At 41.5% G+C, this 16,195-nt stretch overlaps 1 protein-coding gene across 1 annotated transcript; it reads right to left on the bottom strand.

Annotated features, from left to right (window-relative positions):
* Positions 1 to 1,704: 1,704 nt before the first annotated feature.
* LOC139422760 (hippocampus abundant transcript 1 protein-like) lies at positions 1,705 to 16,068 on the bottom strand. Its single transcript, XM_071174088.1, has 12 exons — positions 15,753 to 16,068; positions 14,116 to 14,214; positions 12,750 to 12,812; positions 12,200 to 12,327; positions 11,721 to 11,835; positions 10,324 to 10,542; positions 9,977 to 10,090; positions 8,761 to 8,832; positions 8,093 to 8,205; positions 6,611 to 6,708; positions 5,302 to 5,465; positions 1,705 to 5,032 (listed from the first exon to the last, which is right to left on the bottom strand). Exons 1-12 carry the CDS (start codon positions 15,831 to 15,833, stop codon positions 4,790 to 4,792), a joined length of 1,509 nt encoding a protein of 502 aa, XP_071030189.1. The 5' UTR covers positions 15,834 to 16,068; the 3' UTR covers positions 1,705 to 4,789.
* Positions 16,069 to 16,195: the final 127 nt, after the last annotated feature.

The following is a 16,195-nucleotide window of genomic DNA, read 5'->3' as shown; positions in this document are numbered from 1 at the left end:
GAGAGAGGCTGGACTGAGGGCTTGTAGGCCTATTGTAAGGCAGGTCCTCACCAGACATCACCGGCAACAACGACGCCTTTGGGCACAAACCCACCATCGCTGGACCAGACAGGACTGCTGAGTTTACATGGAACCCAAAAATGGTTCTCCTATGGGGGCAGCCGAGGAACCTTTATGGAACCTTTTTTCTAAGAGCATAGCACTGAAGATTGATCTGCATTGTTGATAACATATACCTATAGGGATTCAGTTGTGGTTCAATGCTAAGTTTGGATGTATTAACTATAGGTATTGTATATTTAACCGGCAGGAAATGAATGGCGGCAGGTGTTAACTTTAATGCCTTTGCCTTAAACTTAATCTGACCCTTGTTCTTAAACCTAACCACAAACCCTATGCTTAAACTTCAGTTTTTATTCTGCCGGTCGAATACAGAATTGCTTAACTATAATCCTTCAGAAAATACATTTTAATTTACAGTGTTTGCATTTAACTCTTACATCCTATAAGGATGAATTAAGAATTGTGATAAAAACATTCAAGATGTATTGTGAAGAGAAAAAGTGATGACAGAAAAAGTGTCTGTATGGTGTTTCCAGCTGCTATGAGTCTTTTGCTGCCTTATATGACCTGTGGTCACCATGGAAACACGTGAAGAGAGAGAGAGAGAGAGAGAGAGAGAGAGCGAGAGAGAGAGAGGGGGGAGAGAGAGGGGGGGAGGAGAGAGAGAGAGAAAGAGAGGGGGGGAGAGAGAGAGAGAGTGAGAGAGACAGAGATAGAGAGAGAGAGAGAGAGAGAGAGAGGAGGGGGAGGAGAGAGAGAGGGGGGAGGAGAGAGAGAGAGAGAGGGGGAGAGAGAGGGGGAGAGAGAGAGAGAGAGAGAGAGAGAGAGAGAGAGAGAGAGAGAGAGAGAGAGAGAGAGAGGGGAGAGAGAGGGGGGGAGAGAGAGAGAGAGAGAGAGAGAGAGCTGTCACCAGTGGTGTAAATTACTTAAGTAGTACATTCAAGTATTTTTATATTTTATATTCATTTTTTGTACTTTACTTGTTTATATTTGACAAACTTTTACTTCACTACATTCCTAAAGGAAATGTCCTTTAGTCCATACATTTTCCCTGACTCCCAAATGCACTCATTACATTTTGAATGCTTAACAGGACAGGAAAATGGTCTAATTCACACACTTATCAAGAGAACATCCCTGGTCATCCCTACTTCCTCTGATCTGCCTGACTCACTAAACACATGCTTCATTTGTAAATTATGTCTGAGTGTTGAAGCGTGACCCTGGCTAGCCGTAATGATTTATTTTAGTATTTATTTTTTTAAGAAGAAAATGGTGCCGTCTGGTTTGCTTAAAATAAGGAATTTGAAATGTTTTATACTTTTGATACTTAAGTATATTTGACTTTTACTCAAGTTGTATTTTACTGGGTGACTTTCACTTGAGTAATTTCCTATTAAGGTATCTTTAATTTTACTCAAGTATGACAATTGAGTACTTTTTCCACCACCCTAATGCTAACCCTAACCTTATTTAAGCTTTTTGATTTTAATTTAAGACAAAAGCAAAATGTTTGTTTTCATACATTTTTACAATATAGACAATTTTGACTGCAGCTGGCTCAGCTCAAATTGATTTCTATTGGGAAAGTACACAGCACAACACCGCCACCATGTGATCAAAATATGAATAACATTAAAATAGGTTACATTACTTGACTTCGGTCATGTTTATTTATTATTACAATAAAACCTTTGAATGTTTTTTTTTGCAAAATAAGACTTAAGACTTAAGACTTAATACATAGCCCGTGTATATTTCATTTGTTTGGGTTATCATGAGCAATAACTTCCATTTCATGGACACTGTTAGGCTGCATCCCAAATGGCACCCTATTCTCTATATAGTGCAATAGTTTTGACCAAAACCCGATGGGGCCCTGGTCAACAGGCCCTGGTCAATGGATCCTGGTCAAAAGGAGTGCATTAATAAGGGAATATGGTTCCAGTTTGAGACAAAGCTATAGTCATTTGTCTTATCTTCAGAAATGAACATGTTCACTTGTTAGGCACGTTTGTATAATAATCCTCTCAGAGATGCTGGGTGAAGATACAGACATAAAGAGCACATGGTGGAATGTGTTGTCTCAGTTATAAATCCTCATCATACAAACAAAACTCTGAAGTTGATGTGTAACTATGACAACAAAATCATCATCAGAAAAATACTTCATGAGGTGCATTTCAGGGCGACGGAGTTCTAAACATGTTCCCAAAATATAGCAGTCCTAGAGATACGAATTGTAACCATTCCGAAATACTTTCCCATAACATTTACAATAGTCTTCATCATAGAATTCATAAAACTAATAATTCCTTTTTTACTCTTACAGGCGGGTACAATATAACACTGGAGGAAATTCAACAACAGTCACTGACTGAAAGTAGCTGTTGACCTTCTGACATCAATTTATGGATTCTTGATCAAAATACTTCACAACAGGATTGGGGTTGGAGGTGACAGATAGGAAGCTTTACCTTCTCCTGCTCACTTCAATAATTTCCCTCGCTGATAGGAACCTGCGTACATGTACCTTAGAGAACAAGGAAATGACTGGCAAACCATCAGGGGAAAGCAGAAGCACTCACAATCTCTGTCTGAGCACAACCAATAACCAATCAACTGTATACCTAATATATTGTTTATCGTTTCATTTCAGAGACAGACAGGAAGACATGTGTAGCTGTGTCTTTCTGTCCCCATAGCCACTTTTTGGGGAATAGAAATACTTTTAAAAGTTCACATCCAGGTACAACACATTCTGTGAGCTTTCTAATACTATACTCTTAAAGATCCATGGACAGCTAGTCACTATTCATGCATTATGCATCCAAACAGGAATCTCCTTCAGCACATACTCAACTTGACACGGTATTAAGTACCTTTACATACAGCTGTAGGTAGGTCTAGACAAACTACTTCCTCATTCACATTAGGGAAAAGAACTTGGTGTTGTTGTTCATTGGGGGTAAATATTCGTTTTAAAAGCCTAACCTGTAGGTATACAGGCTAATACCTTTAATTCAATACAGTATGTACATATAAAATATGAACATTTACACATTGTGACAACCTCACAGAAAATAATCATTATGTACAATAAAAATGTGCCCTAATGGATTTGATCAGGTCAAATTGCTTTCTCTTAATTTACATTTTATAATCCCCGGGTTAGTGAAGTTTTACTCTTGGGGCGTGAAAACTATTTGAGATAACGATAGTTTTGCGTTAAAATCAGACTTCAAAATAAGTAATTTTTAAAGCTGAGGTAGCTTGCAACACTGGGACATATTTAGTGAAAGAAAATAAACAATGATTGAAAGTCATGATTTTGTCCCCCCCCCCCCCCCCCACACACACACACACACACACACACAACAACAAAAAAAACAAAATAAAAAAAATCTACCCCCATCATATATTTCAGGGTAAGGTTATACTTTAAAAAAAATAATAATAATTTAAAAAATTCTCCCAAAAATGACAAAAAGAAAACCAGTAAAAACTTGTTTCTCTAAGTTAAATACATTATTATTATTACTACCAGAGTAGCCTAGACATTTCTGTCAATATGTTGCAGAACGTTAGCAATATCATTTTTACAGTATGGATAATATAAATAAAATACCTCATATATTTTAAGATAAAAACCCTTTTTAGTACAGTAGCAATCAAGATTTCACAGACTGAACAGAAACTGCAGAGCACTGCATAAAACCATGACAACCATAACCTAATGGCATCATCCACACCTCAACACTGCCTCCTACTGACAGGAGGCCACATCCAGTGAATATCTTAAATAGTTCTCACTATACAGAAACACTTTTAGCAGTTACTCTAGGACCAGTGGTTCAAGTACCAAAACTCTGCACAATAAAGTGAGAAGTTGAGATCTTGGGAGTAAAAATTACACTAAGATCTAATCTTCCTAAGTCAAATATCCTATCATCCTAATCTCCCATGTTTACCAACCAGTTATAAGACAATGATATGATAACTGCTCTCTGAATGATATGAGTTGTTGTAAGGCTTGTGAACAGAAGCTCCCATGAAATATCGGACTTACAGTATACATCTCATCCATTTTATAATGTCATAATCTTATGGCTGCTCATAGTGAACAAGCCTTCTAAGTAAATATTTTAACTACTGGCACATATCTCCTTGCATTTCACAGACTGGGTTCAAGCCTCCTTGTGTTGAGGTACCATTAGGTGTGGGCTACAGTAAATGCTGAGCTTGAAGATGCGTTAAAGCAATAAAATGCCGGGCACAGCAAGCTCTTTCCCTTCTACCTCTATTGAACAACTCAATCTACCCAGCGGGCAAATCTGGTTGAAATGGCACCAGATACCAACCAGTAACCAGTTTTGCCCGCTGGGTCCGCCATCTTCGCTATCGCTCCCTTCAGAATTAAAACTTAGAGGTCCTAGAGGTAAATACTAGTTCCTATGGGACAGGGGTGGGGACTGGTTAGTTGTGCAGTGCAGAGTTGCACAGAATTTTGAGGTTTGTTAGCTAGGCCTCTCTCCCTCTTCTCCGTTGGGGATACGTAGGCTACATGGGGGGCGTGGTACCCGTAGATGGGTGTAATAATACCAAAGCCGCCTGCTGCCCTCCATCCTCCCTCAGTCACACGATGCTGTTCTGCAGGAGCCACCTGCTGCCCTCCCTCAATCATACAACGCTGTCCTGCAGGAGCCACCTGCTGCCCTCCCCTTAATCATACAACGCTGTCCTGCAGGAGGGGCTCAAAGTCCTCGTCGCTGGTCGGGGCTGGCGTGTCCTCGTCGCTGCCCGGTAACGGGGTGTTGATGTGGACGCCGGCTAGCATGGAGGTATCCTTGGCGTCAGCACAGGTCACCACAGGAGGTTCGGTGTTCTCAGGGATAAACAAGGCTACCAGGAAGGCCACCACCACCGTGCATGAGCCCAGCAGGAAGGGAGGGCCGGGGATCAAGGATTTCTGTATGGAGAGAGACACGGTATTATAGATACAGAACTTCATTTTTCTGTAGGAACTTAATTTGACATTCATACAACACAAAGAATATAACCCATCTCTGAATAAAGAAACAGAACGATAAAGGAATATGGCAACGGGAAGATTGCAAGTGCCTACTTAGGAAGAAACATGTTTTAAAGCTAAATGAGACAGAAATGTATACAGCTATATAAAGTCTGCCTATACTAGATCCACAATGAAGATGTTATTGGAGATGGTGATTCATTTACCTCAGTCGGGGGGTTAACAGGTAAAGGGTCGATGGGGTACTCTCCCTGGATGGGATCGATTGTGTTCAGCTCTACGTTAAACATGAAGAAGATAAGTCCGTACAGCGCCGGGCCCAGACCGTTACACAGGCCTCGGATACCAGTGATCATCCCCTGAACCAGACCTGAGGAGAGACAGGTTATACATTTATTTGTCAGGGACCATGAGTACCTGTGGTCCCCGGGCAGAACAGCATGACATCACAGAGGATACAGCATACAGATACATAAACATCCATGAGACATTGTTTTAAGAACAAAGTCAAATGATAACCATAGGATATTTTCATTTAACTAGGCAAGTCAGTTAAGAACAAATTCTTATTTTACATTAACGGCCTACCCCTCCCCTAACCCAGACAACGATGGGCCAAATGTGCACCGTCCTATTATGGGACTCCCGATCACAGCCCAGTTGTAATACAGCCCGGGATAGAACCAGGGTCTGTAGTGACGCCTCTAGCACTGAGATGCAGTGCCTTAGACTGCTGAGCCACTCGGGTGCCTTACATTTCTGCTATACGTCCGCTATGAAATAAATAGTCAAAGTTAAAGACATCCATGTCTTTATATACTGTGGTGTGTCTTTATGGAAAATGTCAGGAAACACATTTTTCATACTGATTTACTTCAATGACAACGGAGGGGCAAAGGAAGAAAGATGGTACCGAAGAGAGCAGGACAAACAGACAGGTTACATGAAGGGAATATCTTAGAGCAGGACAAACAGACAGATTACATGAAGGGGAATATTTTAGAGCAGGACAAACAGACAGATTACATGAAGGGGAATATTTTAGAGCAGGACAAACAGACAGATTACATGAAGGGAATATTTTAGAGCAGGACAAACAGACAGATTACATAAAGGGGAATATTTTAGAGCAGGACAAACAGACAGATTACATGAAGGGGAATATTTTAGAGCAGGACAAACAGACAGATTACATGAAGGGAATATTTTAGAGCAGGACAAACAGACAGATTACATGAAGGGGAATATCTTAGAGCAGGACAAACAGATTACATGAAGGGGAATATCTTAGAGCAGGACAAACAGACAGATTGCATGAAGGGGAATATTTTAGAGCAGGACAAACAGACAGATTACATGAAGGGGAATATCTTAGAGCAGGACAAACAGACAGATTACATAAAGGGGAATATCTTAGAGCAGGACAAACAGACAGATTACATGAAGGGGAATATTTTAGAGCAGGACAAACGGATGAAGTACATATAGAAAAGATAAATATAGGGAATGTCTTACCTTGCTTATCTGGGTCTGCACTGCGAGACACCAGGGCACTCACTGCAGGAAAGGTGATACTAGACATGGCTGCTACTGCACCTGCAGCCCACATCATCCTACACAGAGAGGAGACAGTGGTTAGCAAGACACATACAGTATGAGACATTTTAGCTATAGGAACTAGTAACCACACCCTCAGGACCAGCCCCTCTGAGCACGCTCAGTGACCTCTGACAGAACTGATCACGATTCCCCTTCACTTTTGCTTCCTTTTTAAAAAAAATGTTAGATCATTTTTAATTTGAACAAGAGAGAGATAATTGCATTTTTTTAAACAATAAAGTAGACAGTCAAGGACTTGTAATATTCTGTATTTATAAAAATTAAAAACTGTTGTCTAACTGTACTTAACTGTCAACACAGGCCAGCCCTGTTGACACTACTCAGGTAGCCACAGTACAGGCCAGCCCTGTTGACACTACTCAGGTAGCCACAGTACAGGCCAGCCCTGTTGATACTACTCAGGTAACCACAGTACAGGCCAGCCCTGTTGATACTACTCAGGTAGCCACAGTACAGGCCAGCCCTGTTGATACTACTCAGGTAACCACAGTACAGGCCAGCCCTGTTGATACTACTCAGGTAGCCACAGTACAGGCCAGCCCTGTTGATACTACTCAGGTAGCCACAGTACAGGCCAGCCCTGTTGATACTACTCAGGTAGCCACAGTACAGGCCAGCCCTGTTGATACTACTCAGGTAACCACAGTACAGGCCAGCCCTGTTGATACTACTCAGGTAGCCACAGTACAGGCCAGCCCTGTTGATACTACTCAGGTAACCACAGTACAGGCCAGCCCTGTTGATACTACTCAGGTAGCCACAGTACAGGCCAGCCCTGTTGATACTACTCAGGTAGCCACAGTACAGGCCAGCCCTGTTGATACTACTCAGGTAGCCACAGTACAGGCCAGCCCTGTTGATACTACTCAGGTAGCCACAGTACAGGCCAGCCCTGTTGATACTACTCAGGTAGCCACAGTACAGGCCAGCCCTGTTGATACTACTCAGGTAGCCACAGTACAGGCCAGCCCTGTTGATACTACTCAGGTAGCCACAGTACAGGCCAGCCCTGTTGATACTACTCAGGTAGCCACAGTACAAGCCAGCCCTGTTGATACTACTCAGGTAGCCACAGTACAGGCCAGCCCTGTTGATACTACTCAGGTAGCCACAGTACAGGCCAGCCCTGTTGATACTACTCAGGTAGCCACAGTACAGGCCAGCCCTGTTGATAATACTCAGGTAACCACAGTACAGGCCAGCCCTGTTGATAATACTCAGGTAACCACAGTACAGGCCAGCCCTGTTGATAATACTCAGGTAGCCACAGTACAGGCCAGCCCTGTTGATAATACTCAGGTAACCACAGTACAGGCCAGCCCTGTTGATAATACTCAGGTAACCACAGTACAACAGACAGAGTTGAAGGTGACCCACCATGGTTCTGACCCGAAGCCGTACCAGGCCAGCTGTAGAATCTGGAAGCCCAGTCCTAGAAGGACCGTGTTCTTGTTTCCAATAGTTCTCATCAAGACTGTGAGAATAAGTGTCTGCAACAAGAAGCAAACAATTAATACATTTTTAAAAATTATCATTAAAAAAATATATATAATGTTTTTATAATGCCCAATCAGAAGTCATCACAAAGTGCTTTACAAAGTGCTAATTTATTTATTATTTATTGTAGTCACACATAAATATTGGATTCATAGGAATTACACATTTTGCTACATTACATTATAATGCCTTTTTAGAGCGGGCATGCGTCTGACTAATAACTGAAAGGCTACAAGATCAAATCCCCGAGCTGACAAGGTACAAATATGTCGTTCTTCCCCTGAACAAGGCAGTTAACCCACTGTTCCTAGGCTGTCATTGAAAATAAGAATATGTTCTTAACTGACTTGCCTAGTTAAATAATGAAAATAAAAAATGTCAGCATTCTTTACATCTAAACGTGGAACTTGATTCAATTCCAAAGGACAATAACTCATTTGAACTGACACACGTTGTTAACCGAAGACTTGATTAGAACTGATTGTTCAGTAACACATTGCAGTCTCCCACAGACAGTTAAATGGAGGAGTATTGCGCCAGATACATACCTGGGCTATGATGGAGAGGATTCCAACCACCCCGATGAACACTGCGATTGTTGCCGATGAAAAGTTAATGACCTGAGATAGAGAGATTGAGAAATAAAAATAAATGGAGAGCGAGACAGAGAGAGAAAGGGAGAAAGACAGAAAGAGAGAGAGCCATAGACAGAGGGAGAAAGGGAGAAAGACAGAAAGAGAGAGAGCCATAGACAGAGAGAGAAAGGGAGAAAGACAGAAAGAGAGAGAGCCATAGACAGAGGGAGAAAGGGAGAAAGACAGAAAGAGAGAGAGCCATAGACAGAGAGAGAAAGGGAGAAAGACAGAAAGAGAGAGAGCCATAGACAGAGAGAGAAAGGGAGAAAGACAGAAAGAGAGAGAGCCATAGACAGAGGGAGAAAGCCATAAAACGGCATTAGTCTCCCTCTTTACTCTAAAGCCAATTAATGCCACTATGTTAAATGACAAGCACTTGACTGTGCTCAACGGAGAGTGAGCTGTTCAAGTAGAAGAGAAAGGAACGGCGAAAGAACGAAATCTCTATGATTACAGTCACCCAGCTATAAGGAACTGAGCCTGTGGTAAACGACACCTTGAACAGAAATAACTCAACTGTTCTTCATCTCTTGTTGAGATGATTTGATGTTTTGAATTTTATGTGGATGTTTTCATTAGCAATCTGCACACAATATTGAAGTTAGTTTGCTAGGTCTCAATCACACAGATAGTCTACATGGGGCTGGGTACTCGTAGCTGGGTATAATAATACCACAATCTCATGTTTACTGCCAGATGGCGCAGATAAATGAAAGGGAAGTTTTTATCAGTCTCGGGTAAATGAAGAGCAGGTGTTTAATTGCCTAAGGTAGAGGAACAACTAGGCTTTGGCAGTATACCATATATACCAGGTAATTTGGAAATAGTATTGAAAAACCATCCTGTGGCTCTCAAAACTATTTACCACAAGACTGGATTTCCTAATGTTTTGCAATTAGTTTATTTACATTTGCACTCGTTCACATATTTAGCTAGCAGCCTCCATGGAAATCCTCTTTTACTTGTGCTAATTTTGTTAGCATTCTGGTAATAGACGCCCAATTGTTTTTTGGCATTTTTTTGGAGACCCCTTTTGTACTAAGCCAGTAATACTGTAAATCCTGGTGTGCGAGAAGAACGGTATGAAATCTGGATACAGTCCGACCCTAGGAACAAGTTGGATATTTACCTGTCTAAGATATAGGAAGAAACTGGAGTATTGACCAGCCTCAGGTAGGTAGGACAGGAACACGGTTATACAGATGAGAAGAACTGTGGGATCCTTTCCCACTTTCCTCATCGACTGCAAACAAGAGAGACACCAAAGGCTTTAAACTAACAGAGAGAGACACCAAAGGCTTTAAACTAACAGAGAGAGACACCAAAGGCTTTAAACTAACAGAGACACCAACGGCTTTTCAAAATGGCCACAAACACTGATGAAGCTAGGTAGCCTACTAACGTGTTTGTACGTATAGTATATCCCAGACCGATCTCATTGACCCATAGCATGGTATAGAATACCGTAGCACTCACCTGGAAGGGGTCTGCCTGCTCCCAGGTGATAGGTGCTCCCCAGGTGTTGAGTCTCATCTTCTCCGGTAGGGACTCAGGCACGGCCAGCAGGATGAAGCAGATGTCTGCCAGAGCCACCAGCGTAGCCACCAACACCACCAGGTTGTCACCGTAACACGCGGACAGGTACGCCCCGATGGCTGGACTCGTCACCAGGCTGGCTGCAAACGTAGCCGACACCTAGAGGAAAACACACAGAGGACAAATTGTGTTTTAAACTAGTCTTTTTTTTTTAGGTCTATTTATATTTAATCACGATAGTCCACTCAGCAACAATTGTCACAGTTTTCCATGAAGTCCTGTAGTGTATTTATTATTTTTTAATGGTATTGGAGCCAATAGCTGTCAATGACCCAATGTATGCAGCTATTTTTCACATTTAACAAGTGGTTAAGCTATACAAAGGAAACATCATTCATGTTAATAAATGCTATTCTTCATTCAACGCCAAGACGCAAAATACAAAGTGAAAAGGATGAGAGAATTCAATGGCATACGACACACTGAAGGGACTGCATGAGATCCGAAATCACTGTGTGAAGGATTGTAAAAACATGACACAACCAACATCTATTCAACACAACAGAACACATTGCATAACCCATATTGAAGTGCAGAACTTGATCTTCACCCACATAACTGTCAAATAGAACTGGAAAGATGACAAGATATAATTATCCACTACCCTTTACTCCAATCAACTGAGGAAAACACTGTACATCAGGGATGGGCAACTGGCGGCCAAACTTACTGTTGAGAGTTAGAGTAGTAGAATACACCAGGTGCAATTTCAAACTGTGGTTGTGCATCAGCAGTTTTTCTCTTGTTATGTCAGTCACTGACAGTCACTCAATTAGCCCATGTCAGCTAAATATTTTTGTTGATTGGTAAGTTATTAAGAATTACCAGCCTGGGGGGCCCCATTGATTTTGTTAGTCACACACTCAGATATCACATTCAAAACCGAAAACACTTCTATCCACCATATTGCAAAATGTGTAGAATTGCATGAAATTAGTTAGAAAATTGCTACATTTCCTCTCCGCCCCATAGCAAAATGTGTAGAATTGCAGCAAACTTGTTTTAAAACTAACATTTTCTCTACGGCCTGCTTTCAAGAAGAGGAGCTGCTAAAATATTTTGCTCGCAAGGTGGGGGCCCACAAAAAAAAATACTTTGCTTATGGCCCTCAAAAGTCTAGGGCCGGCTCTGACTGCATATGTAGGTATGGATGTGGGTACGCAGAAGAATGAACCACTGCGGCCCCTCATGATGAGTTCAGATGTTTTGTGGCCCACACTCCCATCAGTTACCCATCCCTGCTGAAGTCATAATAAAAAATGTAACTAGCTCTTTACCAGTCCGTATGCTGTGCTTCTTTCATGCTCCTCAGTGACATCAGAGACATAAGCAAAGATGACAGAGAAGGTGACAGAGAAAGCCCCTGACATGGAAATCGCTGCAAAGTACCACCTGAGGGAGAAAACATTATGTCAGTCACATCCAAGGCAGTGAATTCCACACCACATATTTGACAAATAAAATAAACAAACACTCCTACAGACTCTAAAGCTAAAGATCTATTGACAGGCATCAAAATGTTTACCAATTTGAAAGGCTGACTGACATTGTTAAAACAGACAGCTATATATGGTAGTGTGTGCATAGGTGGGATAATATGGTATTTTCATCTAAACTAGCACTGTTACAACAGCACTACACAACATTCCCTGTTTACATGTACTTATTGTTTAATTCAAATCAAAAGACACAATGAATACTGAACCAAATCACAGCAGTGTTTTTTTCTTGGTCAGAAGAGAGGTGCAGGACTTACCAGGGACTGAGTCTCATGAGCGGGATGGGGGCACAGGTGAAGAACACAGTGACCAATAGGAAGGACCGCCTGCCCCACACATCTGACAGGGCACCAATCAGAGGGGCGCTCATGAAGGACAGGAGGCCCTGTGGCGGAGGAGGGTGAAGAGGGGGAGGAGCCTCTGTTAAGAACATCATGTTACCGGGAACCCGTAATGAGAAGCCTCATTGATCTTTAGTGTAAATGAGAGTGAGCTGAATTATAATCAAGTAGCAGCAAGAAAATGGCTGCCCTTTGCTCTCCTGAAATGACATATGATAAACCTATAATTAAACTTATACATCACTAGTTATGAAATAATAAGATACTAGAATTTTTTTAAATAGAGTACCAGAATACATTATAGAGTGCTGCTTTTGTTCAATCGCTCAGGGATGCAACTCTACGGGGATCCTCATAGCAGTGATCAATAAATTACGTAATTGGTTAATTATTTTGGAGATATACTGTTCGTAGTCTGCCAAACAACATTTTTGTATTTAAGTTACTTCAATGCCTGATATCTTACCTTCACACCTTGAATAAGGCCATTCATCAGAAATGTGTGCTGTGGAAACGTTTCATGTAAAACCTGCAAAAATAAACCACAGAGAAACCACAAAGATCTTTAAAAAGGGGCTCTTGCACAGATAGGGTGCCAACTGCCAAGAAACCATAGTCACACACACAGACAGCTGTGTGCTTAACAAGCGGTTTTACAAGCCAAGAAACCTACCCTACAGAGAGAAGACTAGAAGAGACAGATGGGGATGAAAATAAGAGACAGACTGGCAGTGAGAGAGTGAGAAAGAGAGCAAGAGAGGGTTGATGGCTGTGCTAGAGATATACTGAACAAAAATATAAAACGCAACAATTTCAAAGATTTTACTGAGGTACAGTCCATATAAGGAAATCAGTCAATTGAAATAAATGCATTTGGCACTAATCTATGGATTTCACATGACTGGGCAGGGGCACAGCCATGGGTAGGCTTTGGAGGGCATAGGTCCACCCTCTAGGGAGCCAGACCCAGCCGAACATAATTCGTTTTTCCTCACAAAAGGGCTTTATTACAGAGGGAAATATTCCTCAGCACCCCCCTCAGACGATCCCACTGGTGAAGAAGCCATATGAGCTGGTCTGCCGCTGTGAGGCCGGTTGAACGTACTGCCAAATTCTTTACAATAACAGAGCCGGCTTATGGTAAAGAAATTAACATAAAAATGATCTGGCAACTGCTCTGTTGAACATTCCTGCAGTCAGCATGCCAATTGCACACTCCCTCAACTTGAGTCATCGGTGGTGTGGTGTGACAAAACTGCACATTTTAGAGTGTCCTTTTATTGTCCCCAGCAAAAGGTTCACATATGTAATGATCATGCTGTTTAAACAGTTTCTTGATATGCCACACCTGTCAGGTGGATGGATTATCTTGGCAAAGGAGAAATGCTCACTAACAGGGTTGTAAACTAATTTGTGCACAACATTTGAGAGAAAAAAGCTATTTGTGCATATGGAACATTTCTGGGATCTTTTATTTCAGCTCATGACACTTGGGACCAACACTTTACATGTTGCATAGATAGATAAAATAGATAGATAAAATAGATAAAATAGATAGATAAAATAGATAGATAAAATAAAATGGATAAGATAGATAATCCTGCAGCAACAGGACATTTGAATTATGTGAATTATAATGAATGGTCATTTTATAGAGGTTGATACATTTTTCATAAAGAGAAAGTCAAGTCTAATTTCTAAATGGAATTTACAAACTTCAGAAGCCATTTAAACCTCAAATACACTAAACGTTTTAAAATGTCCTGCTTCAGGGTGATCAAGTTAAGATCCTACATCTGAAAACAGACAGGCCAGCTGGAGATGGAACTCACTGTCAGCATGGGAGTGGTGAGGAGACCCCAGGCAAAGAACTCCAGGAAGATGACCACAACAGCATGGGAGACACTGGGTCTGCCAATGCCATGGCCCGGCTGCAACACACAGGAAAGAAAGGTGGCCATTTTAGACAGTGTTCGATCCAATTTTAAAACATCAACCAAATTAACAGCTCTCACAGTGTGATAATTTTTTCAACAGCATTTCAAAAAGGCTACCATTTACTGAGTCTATTGTCTAATGATGCTGTCTGAATGGATTATCTAGATTAAATCCGTCTAAATCTAAATCAATAAGAGAAAGAAATCCCACTGCTCCACTTCTCTTTCAAGGTGAATAAGCCACTTTCTTTGCTATTTGAAGACATCCACGTGGGGACCTCTGAAGGAGTCCATCAGTGGTATTTAAGGAAGGCAGAGATAGGGGAGCACAGGCCCCTAGCTACTTTACAGCACAGTGATGCAGCCTGTAGTCTTGGGAAGATTGGGACATGGCCGTTTAATGACAGTAGAGATTGAAGGTGGGCCTTCTATTACTATCCCTCGTGTTGATGACAGTGAGTGCACTGAGTTTGTCTGTGTATATGTGATATGTATGCATGAGTGAGAACTGGGGGAGAGTGGGATGTGATCTCAGCTCACTGTCATGCAAGGTGGAAATCACGTCACAGTAGCCAGGCTTTATGGCGATTCAATCACTGCTGGCTTTTCAATGTTGTGAAAAATAGAGTCAGTCATTAACACATTTAGTTGTGTTAATTACAAATAAAACCCCTAATATAAAATTCATGTCTCAATCCACTTTGATGCATAGCTCAGACTAATAACAGAAGCCTTGTTAAACCTTGAATACACTACACTTTTGCATTGCCTGCTTTGTAGGGTAATTCCCCCAAAAAATAGTTATTCAATTAAGATCCTACATAGTACAAAATGTAATGTTTTCCTTTAAAAAAAATACGTTTTTATGCCATCTGTGATTGTGTTTTTGGTCCAGGTCATCCTTCCTTTCCAAGGTAACACCATGGTAACACCTTCCATGGTCCTGACAGCTGGCTATTGGCTAGAGCACAGCCAGCATTATCAACAACAACTATTATCCAAATATTAATTTGAAAACAATACATTATCATGATAATGCATTCTGTCTATGAATACATGATTATGGAATTATCATGCAAACAGCTTGCGTTGGGGGGAAGCCGGAGGGTGTTATGTAATGTCAGCGGCATATCAATATTATACAAGCTTCAATAAGCTCCTCCGCAGCTATAGGCCTTAAGGCGCTACCCCGAGATATTACCGGCCGCGTCCTTCCAATAGGCGTTCCAACGTAACCATCTATCATTATCTAATAACACATTGATCCACAATTCAAAACGGATTAGTAATAGCTTTAGCGCAAGAATGTGTCGCACTTTAGGCTGATAGAGCCGTTTCATTTTCACAAGGTATCTCGAGTACACAATGTCCGCTTATGTCATTGCCTGCTGCTACCGCAGGCGCACTCACAGCTGATATTCCACCGTTTGCAGTTTATGTGAAATCGGTTACATTGTTACATTACACAAATACTATAGGTTACATTCCCGGTTGCAATAGGCTACCGAAATAAAGACGATTAATTCACATACCGTGGGCCCATCTTTCATGATAATTTTCTTGACCAACACTATACGGTTGGTACCCTGTTGATCTTTCTCTCCCGGAGTCATCTCCTCATTACATTTTGCCGGAGTTACATAGAATCCATGCTGCGTAGGGATCTTCGGTTCACCCGCTTCTTCCAGGATGCCTTCTTATTTAGCCTTGGAAGGCTAACTGTAAAAAAAATACGTGTTTATAACCCAGTAGTCCGACCGAATCGACAACAAATGCGAATAATGTACAAAATGGATATTGCAAACGTCATCAACACGTCCTCTCGATTCACTCTGTACAGAGGACAGCGCACTCCAGCGATGGAAGATTAGAGATGGTGCTAAAGGTACTGACTGCGGATCAGTGTGTGGTTTTATGGCACCGTTTTACGCATTAGCTTGATGTCTGGGGAAGGTTGAGAAAACTGGTCTGAGAC

This window comes from Oncorhynchus clarkii, chromosome 12 (assembly GCF_045791955.1).
Source record: "Oncorhynchus clarkii lewisi isolate Uvic-CL-2024 chromosome 12, UVic_Ocla_1.0, whole genome shotgun sequence".
Classification (NCBI taxonomy): Eukaryota; Metazoa; Chordata; class Actinopteri; order Salmoniformes; family Salmonidae; genus Oncorhynchus; species Oncorhynchus clarkii.
The sequence above is the reverse complement of the archived record's forward strand: the minus strand, read 5'-3'. Positions and strand labels throughout refer to the sequence as shown.